This window comes from Mesoplodon mirus (genome assembly GCF_964341445.2).
Source record: "Mesoplodon mirus genome assembly, chromosome: 2".
NCBI classification, from domain to species: domain Eukaryota; kingdom Metazoa; phylum Chordata; class Mammalia; order Artiodactyla; family Ziphiidae; genus Mesoplodon; species Mesoplodon mirus.
The window spans coordinates 173,018,969-173,034,772 of NC_138977.1; the positions used below are offsets into that span (position 1 = coordinate 173,018,969).

At 39.9% G+C, this 15,804-nt stretch overlaps 1 protein-coding gene across 4 annotated transcripts in view; it reads right to left on the bottom strand.

Annotated features, from left to right (window-relative positions):
• Positions 1–15,804, bottom strand: part of ADGRA3 (adhesion G protein-coupled receptor A3) — a 120,168-nt gene that overhangs the window by 27,556 nt on the left and 76,808 nt on the right. For 3 of the 4 annotated variants that reach the window (XM_082611088.1, XM_082611087.1, XM_082611086.1), the window contains 2 exons: positions 9,277–9,438; positions 6,474–6,677 (listed from right to left, as the gene is read on the bottom strand). In XM_082611088.1, coding sequence (XP_082467214.1) covers positions 6,474–6,677; positions 9,277–9,438 — 366 coding nt within the window. The remainder of the gene's footprint in view (positions 1–6,473; positions 6,678–9,276; positions 9,439–15,804) is intronic. The other variant, XM_082611089.1, reaches the window with a different exon arrangement.

Consider the following 15,804-nt stretch of genomic DNA (forward strand, 5'->3'; position numbering starts at 1 on the left):
AGGTCCCCTGGGGTGGCCTGGGGTGCTGGAAAAGCAAACTTCACCTATATCAATAATATTTAATTTTTATAGTAAAAAAGCAACACTTGCATATTTAATCTCCTTAAAAGAAGTACTGATCATTTATTCCAAAAAGGTTGTAAATCTAATGAAAAAAATCACCAAGGAACACATTTGTTACATTTACTGTGATTATACTTTTTGCCAGTTAGCCTGAAGACAAGAACACAAAGGTAATAATTTCATTTAACCATATATTCATTTTTAAACATATGGATTACAGCAATGGAAATAGATATAAAACATACGAATTATAGCTAATAAATCAGAAAAATCTCTCCTAAAAACCTCTGGGGAACTCTCCTACACTGTTGGTGGGAATGTAAGTTGGTGCAGCCACTATGGAAAACAGTATGGAGGTTCCTTAAAAAACTAAACATAGAGCTGCCATATGATCCAGCAATCCCACTCCTGAGTATATATCTGACAAAACTGTAATTCAAAAAGACAACCTGCACCCCTATGTTCGTATTCATAGCAGTACTATTCACAATAGCCAAGATATGGAAACAACCTAAATGTCCTTCGACAGATGAATGAATAAAGAAGTGGTACATATATACAATGGAATACTACTCAGTCATAAAAAAGAATGAAATAATGCCATTTGCAGCAGTATGGATGGAACTAGAGATTATCACACTAAGTGAAGGAAGTCAGAAAGAGAAAGACAAATACCATATGATATCACTTATATGTGGAATCTAAAATATGACACAAATGAACTTATCTATGAAACAGAAACAGACACACAGACATAGAGAACAGACTTGTGGTTGCCAAGGAGGAGGGGGAGTGGGGAGGGATGGACTGGGAGTTTGGGGTTAGCAGATGCAAACCATCATATATAGAATAGATAAACAACAAGGTCCTACTGTAAAGCACAAGGAACTACATTCAATAACTTGTAATAAACCATAATGGAAAATAATATAAAAAAGAATGTATATACAGGTATAACTGAATCATTTTGCTGTACAGCAAAAATTAACACAACATTGTAAATCAACTATATTTCAATTAAAAAAAAACTTTTGGAAAGACACGTTTTTGGTATCTAACATCTATTATTGAAGACCTTATGCCACCCATGGGGAGAGGGACATGGGATCTGAAAGAAGAAACCAGAATTTGGATCCCAGCTTCACCATGTAGTAGCTGCTTAACACTGCACAGTTTTGTCTACCCTGTGAGTTGCATCTGTCACGTGCAGCTAATGATCTTCCTAACAAATGATTATGAGGACCAAAGGAGATCATGACCATGACAAGCACAAAAGGCTATGGAACTGTGGGTGGTATTTTTATTATTATTTCAGGCATACCTCGTTTTATTGCACTTCACAGATAATTGCATTTTGGGGGGCAGGAGGTGGTTTTTTTTTTTAACAAACTGAAGGTTTGTGGCAACCCTGTGTTGTCAGACAGTTAGCATTTTTTAGCAATAAAGTATATTTTAATTTAAGGTTTGTACACTGTATTTTAGGCATAATGCAACTGTACACTTAATAGACTACAGTATAGTATAAACATAACTTTTACATGCACTGGGAAACCACAAACTTGTATGACTTTATTACAATATTTGCTTTACTACAGTTATCTGGAACCGAACCCACAATATCTCCGAGGTCTGCCTGTACTGCCATAGTATGGCAGGTCGTTATCTGGAGGCTGGGGAGAGAAAAAAATGCCTTAAAGTAATTGACTTACCAACAATCATCTAAAACCTCATCTTGTTTTGACTTCTACAACTCAGCTTTAGTTTTTTTTTTTTTTTTTTTTTTTTTTTTGCTGTACGCGGGCCTCTCACTGCTGTGGCCTCTCCCGTTGTGGAGCACAGGCTCCGGACACACAGGCTCCGCGGCCATGGCTCGCGGGCCCAGCCGCTCCGCGGCATGTGGGATCTTCCGGGATCGGGGCACGAGCCCGTGTCCCCTGCATCGGCAGGCGGACTCTCAACCACTGCGCCACCAGGGAAGCCCACTCAGCTTTAGTTTTAACTTCAATACTAAAAAATTGACAAACTATATACACATGAAATAATGTTACCATAGAGCTCTAATCATGAATTTATTTGCTGAATTCATGCATATTTCCTTATTTAGAATGACACTAAAAGAAGAAAATGATAAGTATCATAACAGATATATTTTCACTAGATTTTAACATCATTCCTTATGAAACAATCTGGACTTCTGACACTACGTAATTAATAAATCAAAATTTTCTGAAATCCTAATTTTGTTTAAGTCTCTAGAATTCTAAAAATTAAATTAGAATGGGTCAAAGAGCCAGCTGATTAAAAACAGTAATTTGTTCATGTCTCCTTGACTATCTACTCACTAGATTTTAAACAGATAGATGTTATGATACAACCTAATTAGTTTCTTGTGTATAATTAGTTATTAACTTCATTCCACCTTTTGATTATCTCACCACTGAAGATTAACAGGGGTTATGTTTGCCTTTAGAATTTTTTTTAACTGACTTTCTTTGCGAATTAAGTTTGGCTGTTAATTTTTGTTCAACGGCATTTATTGGATGTTTCCTTCCTCTGTGCATGGCACTGTGCAGAATCTAGAGATATACAATGAAATAAGCCATTGTCCTTGCCCTCAAATATTAAAAATCTAGCAAGGAAAAGACAACAACAATAATAAAACAATAAGAGCTAACATTTATTAAGTGCTAACCCTGTGCCAGGCACTGCTGTAAATGTCTATGTATTTGCCTTATTAAACCCTCTCAATAACCCTTTGAGTTTAGTATCACTTCATGATCCCTATGTAACAGAAAGGAACTGACATTCAGAGAGGTTAAGATACTTGCCCAAGGTTTCATAGCTTTTAAGTGGGGGAGCCGAATATGAACACATTTAGGTAACCATATCCTCTGGCCTCTCACTATAACTCAACTCACCAGCATACCAGCTTCTAATTATTCTAGACAGTGAATAAAGCACTACAGAGCTAACAGGCAATGATGAATTCTGTCTGAGGAAGAGAAGGAAGCTGCCAACCGAATGGAGTCTTAGGAGACAGTAGCAGGGATCTCCCCAAGCAGGGGGGACACTGGGGGCATGAAAAAGGGTACATATGAAGGCAGGAAGTGTGACGATCTATACGACTGGCTTGGAAATTAAAAGGACTTCAGCTGGGCTAAAGCCCTAGATGGGAAGAGAGAAATATGGGATGCATAAAGAAAACCTGATTTCTAAATTCCAGTCAAGAAAATTTTAAAGAACCAATTCTTTCTGGCTACATTAACAGCTGAATTCAAAGCACCAACAGCTACTAAAGGCTCTTAGCAGTTAATCGAAAATAGGTAATATTTTGGATACTAACAAATCTGAATTATGGTAGCAACAGTGGAAGGAAGCATTTGGTTAAGAAAAAAATTAGATTAGGTGCTCTAAGGGTCAGATGACAGGTAATTCAATCTCCAACTGGCTGAAGGACTGAGACCAGGCACTGGATTTCATCAATGAATCAAGCACTAGCTCTGACCTCGAGTAACCCTCAGTCCAACCCAGGAGTTGTAAGAAACCCATTTGGCTCCTGCGTGTAACATGCAATGCCTGAGATGAGCAGAGTGTTATGGGCAAAGCGAGGAAGAGAAATTCAGATGAGGATGGAAGAGGTGAGGACAGACCAAATGCTATTAGGTAAGATTCTCGAAGTTGACATTTCTGCTGTGTGTTATCATCAAACCAAGGAGGTGGGGAGGGGAGAGGAGGAGAAGGGAGTCTAGTAGAAATATGAGCATAAGCCTGGCCTAAGAATGGCCAGTAGTTGGAAGAGACAACAAGGGAAGTTTTCTGTTACTAGACAAGGGCAGATAAATGATGAAGTTAACTGACAGCCAGCCTCCAAGGGACACCATTTATTGTGGGATATGCAAGGTCCATTTCCGTGTTGGGTAGATGCAGGGATAACATTCACAATATTAACAATCTGAGCAGCTTCCTCAGAGGGGAAGTCTCGTACAGGACCTCTGCTCTGTAGGTACCAGCCCTTCAGTTGCTAAAGGGTGGACAGACTGGGTCGTGCTCCTGGAGGAAGGACCAGGACGCCAGCTGAGGAGACTCAGGGGACTGGGGCAGCAGCTACTCGCTAGAGGGTAAGGAAGTACTTCAATATTTTACTAACTGGTATGGTTGGATTGGTACGTGTTGGCTGAAGACTGCCCTAGGCAGACCAATCTGTATGAGAAGGATGAATTTTTAAGAAGAGCCTGGAGACACAGAGGCTAAATAGGAGCTCATGATAGCGTGGGCAATGCAGAACGGAAGTCCAATCTGGGCTGTGAAGGTAATAAAGACAGGACAATAAAGATTCAAGAAATATGTAGAAAGCAACTCAAGCCAGGCTCCTACTGCTAAGGACTGTCTTTTTGTGGGTTTAACTTCTTATGCTAGCATGTTCTCCCATCCAAGGGTAATGCAATCAATTATGAGACGTTCAAGATGTCTAGTTAGTATATTCAAGGCATTAAAAAAAAAAGGCAAAAAGAGTAAAAATTGCCATAGTATAAAGTCTACAATGTAAAAGTTTCCTGTTAAAATGCTAAGGCATTTGGTACTCTCAACATGAAAATTTTTAACTAATTTTGTGTCATGAAGGATATGTTCCGTTTTCACTAGGTTTAAGCATGTCCATTGATAAAGCATGAATAATAGTGTGATGTGTCCCTGGTTTCTGGCCACCAAGATGATCTTAAAATGATAGAACAGTATGAAATTAAAAAATTTGAGAGTATTCATTTAAAGCTTTCTACTTCAGCAGGTAGAAACTCTCCTTACCCAAAGGGATAGGTTGTAAGGTTGATGAAATGTTGGGTTTCATCATTTTTAATTTCTCTTAGACGATCATCTAAGATAGAAGGGTTCATCAATTTTAAGTATTCCTAAAAGACATACACCTCTCATGGGCTTGTGTGTGATGCTGTTTTGATGCCATTTGTGGTATGTTTTTACCAATAAAAAACACTCTAAGAAAAGGAGCAGGCATTAAGGAGTAGCATCGCTAGCTGCGTCAAATACTCTCTTACAGCCAAGAGTAACAAATCTTGCCAATTTTCCTCTGAATATATGGTGTCAAGTAAATATATTATCATTAGACATTCTGACATAGTTGAGATTGTCTTGGGCAGTGGGGGAAGTTGGACTATTATTAAATTAGGCAAACTGGCTCTCCTTATGGAGGTCACCAGGGTAAAGTATGACAAAATATATTAATTCTTCATTCATTCATTCATTCAATATTTGAGCCTCCACAGTGTACCAGGACACCTAATACCTATTTCACTGACTATTATGCAGGCATAAAATGACTGGAATACTGTTTGTGACATAATTCAGGAACAAACCAGAAACAAAGAAAGCACTGTGTAATTATAAACTACCAAAAACATAGTTACACATGGCCACACAAAGCTCAAGAAAAAATCGTGATTCCATTAGGGTGTTGAAATTGTACTTTCACTGTTTGCTTCAATGCAGTTTAATGAAACACGCCTGAACCGCAAATTTTAAAAATCAGTAAAAATGCTTTTAATTTTGCGTACTGCAATAAAACACACAATTTGTGAACACACATCACATGCTTGCGCTTCTGTGCTAAAAATTTTGATCTACAGCTTGCCTGATTAAATGCCTGGATTTTCCCCTTAGGCCCAGAGCCAAGGGCACACAATACTTTAAGGAGGTCTATGAAAATGTTTTTCTTTAAAATCAGAAGCATAAAAATGAACTTTGAAGTCAAAGAAAATGTCTTAATATGTAATATTAATATATTCATCTTTTTGCCCCTGCAGTTGTGAAATATAATTTTGACATATTTGTGTGGAGAAAGGGGTCCAGAGGGCAAAAATGTCCAGGCCCATGAAAATCATGATGTGTCCCTTCTTGGTCTAAATTTCTTTCAAAACAACAGCAAAGGCAATACCAATATCCCCTCCCTCCAAATAACTTTTAGTATGGTTATCTTTGCAAAGCAAAACGTTCTGAGTACAGTCATCCTCCATATCCACAGAGGACTGACTCCAGGATCCCCTCGGATACCAAAACCTATGGATGCTCAAGTCTCTCACGTTAACATGGCATAACAGCTGCATATAACTAGGCATACCTTCCAGTATACTTACTTTAAATCATCTCTAGATTACTTACAATACCTAGTGCAGATGCTATGTAAATAACTGAAAATACAATGTAAATCCTACGTAAATAGTTGCCAGCATGCAGCAAATTTAAGTTTTGCTGTTTGGAAGTTTCTGGGATTTTTTTTTTTGGACTGAATATTTTCAATCTGCAGTTGGTTGAGTCCGCAGATGCAGAGCCTACATATACGGAGGGTCGACTGTATTCTAATCTAACTGTAAAGCCTTAAATGATTACAGAATATAACGTACCTTCAGAGCCAGACTTGAAAACGTATTTGAAACGTTGCACTTAAAGCTCAGCTGTTTATCCAGGTTTCCATCTGGATCCCGCCTCCCATAGTCAGAAAAGCCTGTCCGGTCAGTAGCTGCCACTTTCTGGAACACGGTACATGTCATCCCAGTGAAGCCAGCAGCCTTGATGACATAAGCTTCCAGAGCAATATTGGGTGAATACTTCAAAAGTCAATCAAACAGGAGTTATAAAAGATTTATAATATAGGAAAAAAGCACTTTCAAAGAGTTTCAAACACAAAACACTATACATAAGCTAGAAGAGAAAGCTCACATTCTTACTAAACAAAGACACTGTAGGTAACTGGCAGAATGAAAAAAGATGCTGGAAACAAAAGGATGTCCTAAAATAGAAAGATACCCATGAAGAGGAAAAGAGCAAGTCCCAAAGTATGGAAGATCAGATATAAATCAGAAGTCAATTTACAATAATTTGAAGAGTACGCTGCAGGAAACTATGAGCTGAAAATGGAAGTGTCTTACTAAAAAAAAAAAAAAAAAACAAAACAAAACAAAACAAAAAAACACCAAGCTAGAAAAATCAGTGGACCCCCTTAATGATCATAATACACTTAAAAGTTGCTTCATTCAACACTTCATGCCATCTTCACTTTTTTCTTTCACGGGGACAACAACTCTTAGCATTAAGTTTCACCAATAAAATCTTTATACAGACTCGCTCCAAAGCTGTTTCTTCAGAAAAAGAAGGGAGGTGCTAGGCCAGACAGAAGTGTACAGATTTTAAAAGCAAATTAGGCCTGAAAATCACCTGAAAAAGATGGCACGTGACCCAACAATTTTAAGGAATGTAAGAGTGAGACTGAACTCGAGGGTCCACCAAAATGTACGGCCTGCCGATACAAACAGCCACCAAGCCCATGACCGGAGGACTGCTGCCACCACTCCCACTGTGAGAACCACGACAGAGGGCATGAGAAGTGACAGGCTGACGGGTCTCTTTCACATCCACCTAGATGACAGCATGTGCTGTAAACTTCAGGGACAAGATGACATCTCCTTCCTTCAAGGATGATTCATTCTATGCCTACTATAGAGGCAAGGCATCGTTCTAAGTATCATATGTGGACAAAGTCCCCTTTAAAAAAATTTTTTTAAACACAGGACTTCCGTGCGAGGCATCTAAATCTATTGGGAAGATTAAAAATTTTAAATATAAGAAGGCAGAATTTTCCAAGTACCATATGCACAGTAGAAAATAACTGGTGGCTTCCTAAATTTTTAAGACTAAGGAATCTTTGCATTAGCTTTTGTCCCACAGATGACACATTATGAAAAATCTTACTAAATTCAATTATATTTAACAAATTATATTCGAAATCTTTTTGTCAATCAAAGACATATATAATCATGGTAAACATGTGAAACCTCAGTTGAAAGAAAGAAAACTGCCATTTTGAGATGCCCTTGAAGCCATATCATAAGTAGATATATAGTTTCTCAGAAACTCTTTTATACTTTGAAATGGTGTGCAAATACCCACTACACTGCCCCCTATTATATCCTTGGGTTCTCAGAAGAACGAAGGAAGTTCTCTGTGCTGAGTAATAAGCAAGGCTGAAGCACAGGATTGAAAATGGATCTAAATGACCTGGAGGACCAAGTGTGGCCCCAAAACTGGGAAGCTCATTTCAAGTAAGATCATATGCCTGAGAGGGCAACTACCCTGAACTAACAGTCAAGATAGGAGTCATGCTAAGCCTCCATTTTGTTTATTATTCAGGAAAGTAGTCCTAAACTTAACTGAGCAAAAGGACCAATAAAACACAGTCTCATCAAAAAGGTTCCACTGGGCTTCCCTGGTGGCGCAGTGGTTGAGAGTCTGCCTGCCGACGCAGGGGACATGGGTTCGTGACCCAGTCCGGGAAGATCCCACATGCCGCGGAGCGGCTGGGACCGTGAGCCATGGCCGCTGAGCCTGCACGTCCGGAGCCTGTGCTCCACAACGGGAGAGGCCACAACAGTGAGAGGCCTGCGTACTGTGCAAAAAAAAAAAAAAAAAAAAAAAAGGTTCCACTGATCAATGGAAAGACAGCAACCTTGAATTGTGTAAAATCATAGGAGGAGGTATAGAACATTCGATGAACCCATTAAAATATTTAGAAAATGAAAATCATGGGCCAGATCAGAATATGACTGCTAAAAGAATAAAGCATTATTTATTAAATTTACCACGTTTGTCATATTTACCACATTTTAGAACAAAAAAAGGAAGCAGTACACCAAGAAATTTAGGACAAATAAAACAATACTATTTAATGGAGTGACTATTACATATAAATAACTCATTATCCCAAGAGTGAAATTGACTGAAAAATGCCCATAGGTTCAGAAGGGTTGGGGGAATCCTTGTTCCCTTTTGAAATTGAAACCTGGGCAAGAAATCAAGCACTGTTTCAAAACATCCTTCAGGGACGAGAACAGAACACCATCTAGGATGGACTGCGGGTATGTGACAGGAGGGCAATTCTACAGTGCTGTTATTTGTGTTGTAGCAAGTTTCAGAGGATGAGATAGTGCTAACCATTCAAATCACAAATTAAGATAGCACTTTCCAGTTACCAAGAACACAGACTATTCAAAGGCAAAATTCTCTCTTAAAATGTCTAAGAACAGGAAATTCTGTAATAATCAGCAATTTCAAAATACTCACCCCATAATGGGGAACAGACTTATCTCTTTTGAGCTAGAGCTGCTTTAAATGAACCTTTTCCTTAGAATTCTAGGCTAACGTTGCACTTACTGTTGAATAAACATGAGCTCCGTTTGCTAGCCGGTACGTGGCGATGCGCTGTAGACACTGAACGATCCTACTGCAGGCTTTAGCTTCCCTCTGCGCCAGCCCCAGGACACGATCGTCAGCCAACATGATGTTACTTGCAATGTCAACCATCACATCACCAAGCTAGCGGGCGTGCAGGAGAGAAAAGGAAGCTCTTTAAAGCCAACGCAGGCGGCTTTACATCATCAAAATCCTAATGAGACACCAAGATGGGCCTTCAGTCTAAATTTTCACGTGAAAACCCAACAGGCATTTGACTTGCTTCTCATTAAAACATCTCCAGATAGGAAGAGCACAGTCAGTTATAACCATTTGGTAATATTTAGCTCAAAACAGTACACGTAAGTAACCATCGAATCATTGGTGAAAAGACCGACATGCAGTACTCAAACTGATGAAGGATGGAGGTGAGGAGGAGAAAGGCAATTAAATTAATCAAGGGGAGGGAAAGATGTCACGTGATTCTCAGAATAAAAAGATCTCGACTCTGTCTGGAAAATTACTTATCTTCTTTTTGCATGTTACTTAACATTATTATTAAGAAATATTTGCCACACATTGTCAATCAACTATACTTCAACTTGAAAAAAATTTTTTAATTAAAAAAAAGAAACTTACACTGGCTCCCTCATTAGTATCCTGTCATGTTCAAAACTCTAGGTACGTCCAACTATTGCAAGTTCCCCATATGCGCTGGGCCATCACACATGTCTATGCACATGTGGTTCCCTCTACCTCGCATGAGCTGCTTCTTGCTTTCCTCCCAACTCAAGGGATGGTTTAAGACCCAGTGCAACGAAATAAATGGATCCTAAGAAGTGTCCACTTTTCCACCGCTTGTTTCGTTTCATTTACTCAGTTCTTTTCATTAGCTCAGTTCATAATTTACAGATGTAAACATCTGTTGGGCAATGCCAGTGGAATGTCAATTGGCCGTTGTTGATGGTGACTTGTGTGTCCCATATCAGAGAAGTGCACTGAACAGTCCAGGCTAAGGAGGCAGCCTGTTGTCAAGGGGGTTTGCTACTGAGCAAAATGTTCACAAGAGTGAGAGCCATGGCAGAAAGAACACAAGCATTCCAGAGGTAGCACTGGAGGATTTACGAACTGGCAGGTCCTCTAACCAAGAAAGAAGCATCAAAAGCCCCAAAGCCAAGCCAGAAAGCCAAGCCCATTTCAGCAGACCTTTAGATCATCCCAGAAGATCCCAGCTGAGCTTTTCAACCCTGTTCTGCCTCCAATACTCTTCCCAGAGTGTGTAACTATGACAGCTGAGAGGGGTTTGGAAAAAGGTCAGTCCTTTCCACCCATGGTTCACTTCAGGAACAAGACAAGCCTGCAGAAATCCACCAGATCCCACCCCCGGAGCCTTGGAGTAAAGCAACTGCAGTAAGAACAGGGGAAAGAACAGAACCGCAGATCCTGACGGCGAGCAGGGCAGGCACCTCCCATACCTTCCTTTATTTGTGAAATAAGGATAATAACCATCCTGTCTATTCTGCATGTTGTAAAGATTAAGTTCCACTAATAACTGTAAGACTCCTGAAACCATGCCTGGCACATGGCAGGTACTCAAAACATAGCTCTTCTTGTTACATTTATTGTTTTTTATTTTCATTTCAATCCCAAAGTAAGTCTATTTGAGGATGACAGGCTCTAGAAGAAGTGTTAAGAGGGGTACATTTTTAAAGTCTATATGTTCATACATATAAAGAGAAACAATGCATCCAGCAAAACTGCCACTTCCTCCTCTGGAAAGCCCCACTGCCTCATCCAATTAAAATATAGTTAACTGACTTCATACTGCCCTTACCATTGTGTGTCACAATTCTGTCCTTATTTTAATTCCAGTGTAAACATCTTGGGGGCAGGGACAGCACAACATCCTATTTATATCCATACCCTTATTCATTAGTGTAACTCTTCGTATAAAAGCCAATAGCTGTACAATATCCATTCACTCCCTGACTAAATATTCACTGAGGACCAAGGTGAACTAGACACTGTCCCAAGCAATGGAGATTCAGCAGTTAAAGAAACATAAAAGGGCTTCCCTGGTGGCACAGTGGTTGAGAATCTGCCTGCCAATGCAGGGGACATGAGTTCGGGCCCTGGTCTGGGAAGATCCCACATGCCGCACAGCGACTGGGCCCGTGAGCCACAACTACTGAACCTGCGTGTCTAGAGCCTGTGCTCTGCAATGGGAGAGGCCGCGACAGTGAGGGGCCTGCGCACTGCAATGAGGAGTGGCCCCCACTCACCGTGGCTGGAGAGGGCCCTCGCGCAGAAACGAAGACCCAACACAGCCAAAATAAATAAATAAATAAATAAATTTATTTTAAAAACAGAAACATGAAAGATCTGTTTTGGAGTTTATACCTAGTAAAGAAAGTATATAACAAGCAAGTAAATACATTTTAAAAAAGTGACTAGGTTGTGATACCTGCAATAAAGGAAATAAGCAGAGTAAGTATATGATAGATAGTAATGGAATATAATTCAAAAACCCTATTCCAATACTCACATATTCTCAAGAGGCATTTCACCCAAACCCAAGACATTAACAAGATCAAACTCTGTAGAATCCTGAGTCTGTTCATTTGACACAATTTTTGAAAACATCAATGCCTTGGAACATATTCCCAAAAACAACAGGTATGAGGGTAAATTTCATTTTAACAGAAGCCCTTATTTCTGGAGTTATGAAGACAGGTAGTGACTCCTGAATATGTCAATCAGCCATTTATACAGCAACTGAAATAATAACTGCCACCTCTTAATGGGAATTCAGAGTAGTTGGACTAATTTGGTTATGTTTTTATCTCTTATTCTTAACTTTTATTTCAAGTTTGTATGTGAAAATAAATAAAAAGATGATGCGGTAAGATATACCTACTGCAGTGGTCCCCAACCTTTTTAGCACCAGGGACTGGTTTCGTGGAAGACAATTTTTCCACGGACAGGGGGTGGGGGAGAGGATGGTTCAGGCGGTCACGCAATGTGGAGTGATGGGGAGGGATGGGGAGCAATGGGGAGGGATGGGGAGCGATGTGGAGGGACGGGGAGGGATGGGGAGGGACGGAGAGCGATGTGAAGGGACGGGGAGGGATGGGGAGCGATGTGGAGGGACGGGGAGGGATGGCGAGCGATGGGGAGGGACGGGGAGGGATGGGGAGGGACGGAGAGGGATGTGGAGGGACGGGGAGGGATGGGGAGCGATGGGGAGGGACGGGGAGGGACGGGGAGTGATGCGGAGGGATGGGGAGGATGGGGAGGGATGGAGAGTGATGGGGAGGGATGGAGAGCGATGGGGAGGGACAGGGAGTGACAGGGAGCAACGGGGAGGGACGGGGAGCGATGCGGAGGGATGGGGAGGATGGGGAGGGATGGAGAGCGATGGGGAGGGACAGGGAGCGACGGGGAGGGACGGGGAGGGATGGGGAGCGACGGGGAGCGGCAGATGAAGCTTTGCTCACCTCCTGCTGTGCAGCCCGGTTCCTAACAGGTCTCAGACGGATACCTGTAGGCTGCCCAGGGGTTGGGGACCCCTGCTCTATAGCTATAAAAAAAGAAATGACCATTGGCTGCAAAAACTTAAAAGATAAAATACAGGAAAATACTAATTCTCCTCTGAGGCACTACTCAAATATTTCTGTAGTGTTTAAAAAATGAGCACAAGTACAACTAGTTTCATAATTTCTTTAAAAGTTTTACATGTATGGACTTTATGAAAATCCAACATGAGACCTGACTGATACATCATCTCTTCTGAAAAACTATGTTTTGATCAAAGAACTACAGCTATGGGTCACTAGATAATGCTGGTAAAGGAATTTAACATGTGTTAATAATTGTAAAGAAGAGAAATATCTCTAAGAATGTACAGAGCTAATAAGAGTGGTTGCCTTAGCTGAGAACAAGCTATTTTTCTCATTATTTCATTATAAATGGCTAAGAACTAAGGAAAGGGATTTGTTGCCAATATATTCCCTAGGGCAGGTAATCACGAAATGCTACATGCTTCTGTAGCTTGGTTACGGAAGTAGTTCTGAATCTTTCAGTGGCAAAAAAGGGACACAGAAAGGATAACAGTGCATGAAGAATTACACTGGATTTAAAAAGTATTCCTGAAATGTGACACACAGATATAGTTTAATAACTGCAACCAGCATTAGGAAGCACTGTCTTCTCTCTTTGACCGCATTCCCTGAAGGCCACGCCAGCCACAAAAGGGTCAGAAGGAATCATGCACCTGCTCTTCCACCTGTCACACTAAACAGTGAGGATCAAATGAAAACACTCTGAACACACTTTATCCAAGATAAAAGGATAAAAAAATGAAAATGCCACATTAATAACAATGAAATCGTTAAATGTCATCTGCTGTAAGAGACAGAGTGTTTCATGTTGTTTTCTATATTCATGTTCAGAACCCTGGGCAAAATTAGTTCAAAAATCATCCATAAATTCCATGAATTTCTGATGTTAGTTCATGAAACACACAAGATAATACATAGACTAAACTTGATGATATTTAATTTTAATGTAATAGAAGCATAAAATAACACTGCAGCTAGAATATTTATGTGTCTTGGAGTTAAGATTTCAACTATCCCGTACATGTTAAATACCCATAGCAAATTATTTAGCCTCTCCAAGACTCAGTTTGCCCATCTGTAAAATGAGACCAAGAACCCTATGAGAAGTGCCCAGAATGTCTCATTTCATAGTAAATTAAGGACAAAAAAAAAAAAAGGCAATATCTTCATTAAGTAATTCATGCAGTTTGAGAAAAGTCAAGAGATCTAGGCCCCTCCCCACATTTATGTTTTCAAGCACAAATCAGCAGGGGGTACCCTCAGCAATTCTAAGAACCAGAGAAGCAAAAGTTACAGACACATGTATCAGCAGGGCAGTATGCTGGGCAGTTGTTTGGGGACAGCCAAGACGGAGATGGGAAGTGCAGAACTGACATGCAGTCCAAACCTGACTAAATAATAACAAGAGCAGTTGATATCATTATTTAAGTTCAAGTAGTCTTCATGCTTTTCTCCTAATTACAATCTATTATATTGAGATCATACCTATCTCAAGGTATGTTATGTTGCCGTGATTACTTTTAATAAAGGAATTGCTCTGTTGTGAAAGTTAAGTTTTAGGAGTGTATTTATGTCACTGTTAACTGGCTTCAGCATCCTGGGGGCCTGGGGACCCCACTGAACGCTTCTCAGCTTGTTTAGTTAAGTAGTCAATATTCAATGAGAAGTCTAATTGTGATGATCATCAGGACTATGGCAAAGGTGAAAGCTCTGACATCATTGTGGTACAGAAGTAAAGAGGATGATGATGGGGAAATGGGTGGGAAGGGAAGAGGGGAAAAAGATTGGAACTAATGTCACATGGAATAAATGTTGCATTTATTCTCCATTTCTTTACAGAAGGGATTTGAGGCAGCCTAACACAATTAAAAAGATTATTTATCTTTTAATTTAAAAAGAATTAAGAGTGAGAAATACAGACTTAAGAGACACACAGATAAGTCAAAAATACACGTCAATGCAAATACCGTATCATATCATTTATATGTGGAAACTAAAGTATGACACAAATGAACTGTGTATGAAGCAGAAACAGACTCATAGACATAGAGAACAGATTTATGGTTGCCAAGGGAGAGGGGAGGAGGGGGAGGGATGGACTGGGACTTTGGGGTTAGCAGATGCAAACTACTACATATAGAAAGGATGGACAACAGGTCCTACTGTATAGCACAGGGAACTATATTCAATATTCTGTGATAAACCATAATGGAAAAGAATATAAAAAAGAATGTCTATATGTATGTGTGTGTGTGTGTATAACTGAAACACAAATTAATGCAACATTGTAAATCAACTATACTTCAATAAAAAAATTTAAAAATTACATGTCAAAGGCAGAGCTGCTGGGACTGGGGAAAAATTGATGCTTACTATGTTTCTAGTTAAGGCAATAAAGACAATTTTACAATTAACAGAAAGAAAAACATTTCCTCCAGGTAGACAAACTTGCTTTTATAAAAAATATTCTTAGAACACGTGAAGAACACTATTCAAGAGAGGCAGAGTGTAATGGGCAACACCCTCAGCCATAAGTTCACAACAAATAGAAAAGCTGAACTTCCAAGATTCCTCCAGTTCTCCCAATGGAAGCAGATTCTGTTTTTTTCTGATTACAGAAACATTATGTGCATCTCGTTTTCTGGAAGCATGAAGGTCTATGTAATCTGGACAATTCTTATAAAAGTGAAAAATGCTAAAGGAAAAAAGTTACCTTTTAAACGCACCACTGGTCAGTCAGAAAATAAAGGCTCCACCAGAGACTAACAGCAAAACAACAGGAATCCAAGGAGCTCTGAGGGTGAACTCAGCTGATCACTGACTACGTTTTAACTTCCATGCAGGGCCTAGGCCCCGCCAACACAGGCCTAACAGGAGAAGACCACTGCGT